This window comes from Limulus polyphemus, unplaced genomic scaffold, assembly GCF_000517525.1.
Source record: "Limulus polyphemus unplaced genomic scaffold, Limulus_polyphemus-2.1.2 Scaffold4457, whole genome shotgun sequence".
NCBI lineage: Eukaryota > Metazoa > Arthropoda > Merostomata > Xiphosura > Limulidae > Limulus > Limulus polyphemus.
The window spans coordinates 31,820-40,248 of NW_013670067.1; the positions used below are offsets into that span (position 1 = coordinate 31,820).

Sequence of the window (8,429 nt, forward strand, 5' to 3'; positions counted from 1 at the left end):
GTCTTAATGATGATAATAGTAGGACTAGGGAACACAAATCTAAATTTTGGCAGGTTAAGGGTCATTTTAAACTAAGACAGTTTTGTAGTTTTGTTTTACCAACATAATGTTTGCCCTTTGAAATGGCTCGAGGCAGTTGTAGTAGGTGTCAGTGGCGTAAGTATGTCCCCACAGCCCATGCAAGTGCGAGGGAGAGCCAAAAGGGGGCCCGAATCAGCCAGAATAACTACAACTAAAGGGAAATAAATATATGGGGCTCAATTACTTTATATGTGGGAGGACCCATCTTTTGTAGTTACGCCACTTGTGGATGCAGTAAATTTAGAGGAGTTAAGTTCAATGAAAGTCTTGATATTTAACTGATAAGGTCTGGCTTTCAAAGTTTTGTTGTTGGTGGGGGTGTTTTTTTAATTACTACTAATACTTATAATACGTAGTACATAACTTGTAAATAATTACCTTTTGTTGAATGGTTTCCAGGTGGAGTAATTCCATATTATATGATAGTAAATTAATATACATACATCAATAAATAAAATATTTTTCCACTCTAAGTTTATCTTTATAAATACTTGACAACTTAAAAAGGACTGTGATATAGACCATTATGCATTATTTATGGGCCTGGCATGATCAGGTGGTTAGGGCGCTCGACTCGCAATCTAAGGGTCGTGGGTTCAAATCCCCGTCCCAACAAACACCCTTTTCAGCCGTGGGGGCGTTATAAAGTAATGGTGAATCCCACTATTCGTTGGTAAAGGAGTAGCCCAAGAGTTGGCGGTGGGTGGTGATGACTAGCTGCCTTCGTACACTGCTGAATTAGGGACGGCTAGCGCAGATAGCCCTCGTGCAGCTTTGCTCGAAATTCAAAAAACAAACAAACATTATTTACAATATCTAATCATTGTCGGCCATTACATAAATCGAAAACAAAAAAACACCCTAACGTATATTTCCATGAAGATCATCGAGGACGAGAATACACCGACAGCTATATATATAGTAGTACTATTTACAAGGGGATAAGATAGGTAGTAAATAGAATTATAAATGAACTTCAAATACGACAAAGTTACACCTAAGAAATTATTGTGAAATGTAATTTGCTCTTTGTCGTATGGAGTCTCGATTATTACTGAAAATATAATTAGTTTCTAAAGTTACTACTAAGTTAATAGTGTTATTTCTATTACTAGTATTAGTATTACTATTTGTAAGTCATAAAAATGACAAATTTGATAAAATTTAAGTCGATAGTATAAAACTACAGTATACTGTATAGTATAATTAACTTATTTAGTTATTAAGTGACATAACTGAGTACTTATTCAGTTTATTGTACTTTGTACACACTGTGGCATAGTCATTCACGCAATTTAGTGATTTTACTATTTACTTGTACTGTCATAATTTGATAATGAACTTTTGAACGTAACATATCGTGATTATGATATATCATATACTATAGCAACAAAGTAACATATTTGGTGCTGGTCTTGGCTTGAGCATTTTGTTGGAAATCTTGGAATTGATCTGAAATTGAATCATGTAGATATTATGTCCCTTGCTGGTAAGTAAAACTAGAGTTGAAGGAGTACTACTGGTACTACAACCATTCAAAAATCAAAATTTTGGTAGGTCGACGCTGACGATAGACAGCAAGCACTGGGTAGGTAATATTAACTTCTGATTAAACTTAAAGTTAAAGCAAGCTTCCTACTTAAGATTAAAACTAAATGATTAAATATACTGTTCTTGAAAAGATTAGAATACATAGTTTAATCAAGTGGGTGCTCTCACTACTGGTGTTAGTGATATTTTCAGCTATAAACTGATAAAGTGATAAACTCAATAATATGTCGTGAGGTTTGGCCAAATTAGATTTTGGTTAGGTTTAAATCCACATATTGTACTAACAATGCAAAATAAACTCTGTAATAGAAATATAATAATAATTTAGATTAATAAAAATAGATATATTAAACATTCTAACCTGTAGACATTATGGTACAGTCAATCATCATTCATTCAATTTAGTGATTTTACTATTTAGTTACTATGTCATTGTTTGATATTGAACTTATGAATGCAGTGTTACCTGTCATAATATACTGATAAAGTGATAAAGAATTGGCTGAAAATTATGGCCACTTAGTCTTACTTTAGTGACAAAAATTCTAGAGAGCATGATAAAGGAAGCTTCACAAAATCATTTAATGAAATATGATACTATAAAAGAAAACCAACATAGATTCATCAAAGGGAAATCTTGACTTAATATTTTTTTTTTCTTGAGGTTATTACTTGTTTCCTTGATGGTGGAAAGAGGTAGAGTTGGTGTACATAGATTTTCAAAATGCTTTTGATAAGGTAGCACACAAAAGATAAGAAAACCACATTGGTGATGGATGGGCTAGGAAAGACTATTTAATGGGATTGCAAGTTGGTTGAATAGAAGAAAGCTAAAAGCTCCTATTAATACAGTACTGTAAAACTATAACCTTTTAATAGTTAGTGTGTCTCAGCAGTCAGTGTTTGGGCTTTTTCTTTTTTAATTTACATTATCAGTATTTATAGAGGCATAATTAGTAAATTAATAGTCTGCTGTTGGGTATTTCTAGCTGTATTGAGGATGTTGAGGTATTACAGAATGATTCGGCTCAATTGTTAAGTAGCACATATATTTGGAAAATGATCTTTAATTATAGCAAGTACAAGGCAATGCATTAGAGATATCATAATTTTGATTACACATTTCTGTATATGAGAATACTCTCAGTAGCATGACTGAAGAAAAGAATCTTGGCATGTTTGTCAGTAACTCAAGTAATCAGAGCATTGTTCTGTTGTTAGTAGTAGTAGTAACATAAAAGATGAATATAGCCTATTTTAAAATCTTTGTAAAGTCTCCGTACATTGTCGTGAGCCTTGAACGAAGCTCCAAGCCCAACACATAATAATTTGCGTACTAGCATTTGAACAGAGGCCCATTCTTGATTAAATTAATACACAAGAAGTAATTAGGAAGGGTGGGAGGTGGAGTAGAAAGGTGGATTACTATCTGAAATGCATTTTTATGGAAGGAAAATCTTACATTTAGCAAGAGTATTCTGCTAAAACATAAACAGTTGTTAGAAAAATATTCTTTTTCAATTATTCATCATTAACCCATCTTTCTTTCTCTTTCAAAATATCTTTGAAGATTGTTTTGGAAATCAGCATTTTTAAAATCAGGGACACAGCAATTCTTAGCTGTACAACTGGGTTAATTAAAAATATCTGAGATAATGTTATGAACTATCATCCACACCAGTTACATAAGGAAGTTTGTTGACTGATTTACTTGTTCCTGATAGATAATTGTGTGTCCTAGTTTTATAGGGTTGCTAGGTTATTTTAGTCTCTAGCTTATATTTTTGATAGGTTTGAAACTTATAATGCCCAAAATCTTCATAAGTTTTACAAGGAAGAATGACTTTAATCAGATTCTCATTGGAGTCGGAAGTTTGTTTCTGCAGCTGAGTGTTGGCTAACAATGATTAAATTTTTTGAGCAGAGAAAGTGTTAAAAATATAAACATACAAAACAACAAACTAAATAGGATTATTTATAAAGCAGTGATGAACCTGTTTTTTATAACAGAATGGAACACAATTTAAAGGGTTTTTCTTTGACAATGTTTTATTGGGATGAAGGATTTTATTTGGTGTCTGATGTGATGTGGAGCATATAAGTGCCAAAGGTGCAATATGTCTATAAATATTATCTGGATGTATTTCTCAAGATTTCTTTTTTAAGCATGTCTAAAAATAGTACAGTTTTAAGAGTACTTAACATTTTCACACCATCTTTTTCTAGTTACCATCTAGAAATAAAACCTCCAAATTTACATAAAACCTAGGATGAGTGAGGATTGAGTTTAGAGGGAGCTTCCCCTCTACCTTATGGAAATGAAAATGTGGCAATTTTAAGTGAAATACATGTGAACATTTTTATATATATATGGTGAACCACGATTTGTTTGTATCAGAAATGTGACATAAAGAGAAATGTTTCTTCTTTTTTTTAAACTGTGTCAGTAAAAAACATATTATGTTACAAGTGATATCTTTTGATTGTTTTTTCTTTATTAAACCTATTGTTATCATTTTCTTAATGCTGACATGTTTTTAGCACTGTATGTAAAAAGGGTTGTGTCCACAATCATTTGATTTCACTAAAATATTGTACAGTTATTACAGAAGTGTGCTTGATTGTATTATTCTACTTTATAAGTGGGACAAGTTTGCTACATTTTTTATTCACTTACATCACTGGCTTTGTTGCAGATACATATTATATTTTTATCTTTAGACTTTATTAGTGGAGGAACTTGTTCAACAAGCTGGAACATTTCTACTCAGACCTGGGAGAAGTTGCAATGGTGTCCACACGTGGTGTGAAATTTAAATTTTCAGAAGGAGAAAAGGTGCTTTGCTATGAACCAGACCCTACCAAGGCAAAAGTGTTATATGAATCAAAGGTAAATATTGGTGGAAATGCACAGAGAAGTGTACAAGTTAGGTTGTTTTGAAATTATCTAGTCATTTATATTCAATTAACTTAGTAGCTAAACCTAGTGTTTTAACTAAACTTTGATTTAAATCTTAAGACCAGTAGGGATGAAAAAGGAATCCAGGAATCAGGATGGATCACAAACTTGTGGTAATAGCAGAATTCATTTTAAAAAAACCATTAGTGATAGTGTTTTTTTTTAGAGTTGGTGGAAAAAAAAGGAATAAAAACTATCTTGGATTTATTATTAACCACTTATGATGATATTATTAAGATGTTTGAGATAAGGGAACATTTGGGACCCAGTGTTATTATTAGGTTTGAGGTTTTTATTGTATTTTAACATCAAGGGATGATGTTTTTAGGCTCACTGATTTTCTGTCAGTAAATTGGGTAGGAACTGCAAAATATAGGGAGGTTTACTAGAAAACAAAGATAAATAACAAATGTAATGAGTGGCATCATTACTGGAGAGAAGTGTATGTTGGTTATCTATTTAGGAAAAGCTGATTTTAAGCTGTTTTAGACTTAGAAAATATACAAATAACAACAATGCCATTTTTCTCAGAGCATAGGGGCTACCCATGTGACTTATGGTCACTCTTACTTCAAGGGATTTTGTACCCTTGGGGCATCACCTGACTTGCCAGTGGAAAAGATCTCTGTCAATTCATATACAGTAAGTTTTGACATTACAGCAGTCTTTCCTACGTACATGTGACGTCCTAGTTGACTGATATAGTTCCTTGAGTAATAGGGCAATAGGAACTTGACAGACTTTCTGTATAAAGAATACATACTCAATATGTAAAGAAATTTTGAAAAATTTTATATATTAACTAAGGGTGTGATATACCTGCATACCACTGTAACAGATGGGTATAGGTTAATCATTTGGAGTTCGACTTTAAATCCAGTTACAAATAGATTTATATTAAATCCAGGTATAGAGTCATGAGTGGAGTACACAAGTCACTAACTCAAGGAAGTTTACAGTTAGACTAAAGAATTGACTCAGAGACTTGAGATTCAGTCAAAAACAATACTTTAATTTAAATCATTAAGATACTCAGCTGCATCGAGATTACTGAATGTAGCTTTAAATATTTCACTGTTAAAACTACTAAACTCTTCCATCTGAGCTGATAGTTGACCTTCAATTAAACTTTCAATATTACTCATTAAATACTTTACTGTAACCAATAGTTTATCACCTATAACATCAATATTAATCAATTCTACATCCAATTTTTAACTACATTGTTCTACTGAGAATGATAGCATTAATTACTTACATGGAGCTTAAGCGGGAGAAGTTTCTTTGTTCTTTTGAACTGTCATCAAAGTCAAATCTGCTGGATAGGCAGCTGAGGAATCTTCGCAATCAGCAGGTTTGTTGGCCTTTGGATATGAGCCAGGAGTCTGACTTTTTGGCTGATAACAAGGCTTCTTATACTTGTTTTTCAGTATTTCTGTGAGCATTCAACTAGCTCTACATACTGGTCTTGCAAGTAGTTCCATCAGGTGATTGGTTGATATTCACTGTCTTATCAAACCAAAACTAGTTGTTAATTGGTTATACACAAACACTGTAAATTGACACCTGTTTGCATGTATTTCTTCCAAGAGTCTCTGGTTTCCTTTCTAAATAATTTAATAGAATTTGTTTCCTGACTTTAACGAAGTTAGTATAAACGTTCTCATAGCTTTCTCTCTGCTACAGTGGTGTCTGTTTCTGTAGATAAAATAAACAGTTGGTTCTCCATAATGTCTCGAATGCAGCATCATTTTTACTTGACATACACATTTTCTATTCTGGTGACTTGTTATTACAAAACTTCTCTTATGCATGCACAATTTTTCTCCATATTGCATGTATGCATGTAGATTTTACAAAAGGTTATTTATTTTTCCTTGAAGCATTTGAAATTAATGAAAAATGCCTCCAAGTGTCACAAATGCTTCACACAAAAGTAATAATTTCTTGGTTTCAAACCTAAGAACAGCTAGCTTATGCCATTAGAAAGGAACTAGGTATCTCGGGTAAATTGGTGCAGGTTGTTGATTGAACATGCTTGTTTGAAGTGGTTTTAGGAATAAATTATTACAAAGTAAGTATATTCAGGATGAGGGAGGGGAAGACATATTTCAAATATAAGCCCCTGAAAAGAAATCATGCAAAGTGAGGAAAAAGCATTAGAAATTTAGGATATTCAATATATTGCTAGAATAGAAGGTTTAATGGCCTATAAAAGTACTAGAGAACTGGTTTAAAGAGGATACAGTTGAATATCAATTAACAGTCATCAAGCCATTAAGGGCAGATCTTTTTTCTACTATTTGTAACCAGAATAAATCATGCAATAACAGGCACCTTGATATTATGGATTAAGAGCAGTGTCTTTAGTCTCGTTCTCTATATGGACACTCGATAAAGCTGGCAGTTATTTTGTATGCTTGTACAGTGTAACACTAAATTCCAAACATCCCAGAAGGGTGACCAATATTCAAACACTTGCAATGTTTATTGGACTGGCTCTGAACCATATAATAAAACATAATAAATATTTTGACAGATTCATAGTACAATCTTATTACTCTGGGGAATTCTTGTTGTACACACTGTAGGATACATTCCACATTGTGTTCTTGGAGCAGGGTTCTAGTCAAATTATTTCTCTGTGCGTGCTTTGTTGCTCTTCAGAGTATCATATTACAGTGTCACGAAAACAGTTTAATGACACAAGCAATGCTTTGTTGCTTTATTTTCAGCAGATTTCTACTTCAGTCATTGATAGTAAAATAAACACAGAAAATAAATGTGAAATGCTTAGTTCAAACTCTGAAGAGAAGTACTTTGAAATTTTGTGACCAAAAATAAAGAAAAAAGGGCACAGCTAATCCTGAGACCTCCTGTTGACAACTCACGAACACCCGTGTCCTGCATACACCAAACAGAATGGGGAGGGCATTAAAATTCAGAAATTTAGTAAGGTCAATATAGAATTCTGCTTTATGTGGCACCTTGCTATAGAGAGCATTTGGACACGGTCGGAAGAGTGCCCTTAATGTCAAGGTTCTACTGTATTAGAAAATTGAGAAGAGGATATGGAAAACAGTTGGCATAAAATGTTATCACTAAAAACAAAGACTTTTAAGCATGTTAAAAAGAAGTAGAAGGTTAGAATGGGTGTTAGAATGCACCTGGACCAGGTAATATTTATCCTAAGAAGGAAACAAAAGAATATATCTATGGGATGTTAATCTTAATTTTTAATGAATCCATTAAAAGTGGTTAGTTACTGGAAGATTAGCCAGTATCTCACTGAATTTCATAGAGGGAAAATAGACAATGGCCAGTAATTAGTGGCCAGTTAAATCTCATTTTAGTGGTTGGGAAATTAGTCTATATTTAAAGAAATTCTGTAAGAGCATTTAGAAAGTCATATCACTGATAGCCAGCATTGAGTTAGAAATAGATGGTTTGTCTTACTCATTTGCAGACTTTCATTGGAAATATTATTTAATTATCAGTAAACATTACTATGCTTTCATATGCAAAATATCCAATTTTCTTATTAAGTCTTAAGGTTTGTAAAGCAATGTTTTTCTTATGCCTTTTTTTTTTCACATGTTGCCTATGCGACATGCAAAGTAATATTCATTTTAAGATTAAAAATACTTTTGTGCATCAGAATATTTTCAAATTTCACATGCAAAATCTTTATAATGTCCAGATAGGTATCAAACGTTTCTTAAGAAAAAAAACTATATTTTATCTGTAATTTTTAGTAATTAATCTCTGTACGGGTTTGGTAGGTTTGACCGATCTCGCAACCACCATAAAAAAATCAGGAAATAAATATAAATTTTGC

General features: G+C 32.6%; 1 protein-coding gene across 5 annotated transcripts in view; it reads left to right on the plus strand.

Annotated features, from left to right (window-relative positions):
• Positions 1–1,014: 1,014 nt before the first annotated feature.
• The window catches only part of LOC106471176 (male-specific lethal 3 homolog), a 44,613-nt gene continuing 37,198 nt past the window's right edge, over positions 1,015–8,429 (plus strand). For 2 of the 5 annotated variants that reach the window (XM_013931766.2, XM_013931763.2), the window contains exons 1-2: positions 1,137–1,669; positions 4,354–4,522. In XM_013931766.2, the coding sequence (XP_013787220.1) occupies positions 4,421–4,522 (102 nt within the window). In that variant the 5' untranslated portion in view covers positions 1,137–1,669; positions 4,354–4,420. The other 3 variants (XM_013931765.2, XM_013931764.2, XM_022399811.1) reach the window with 3 other exon arrangements.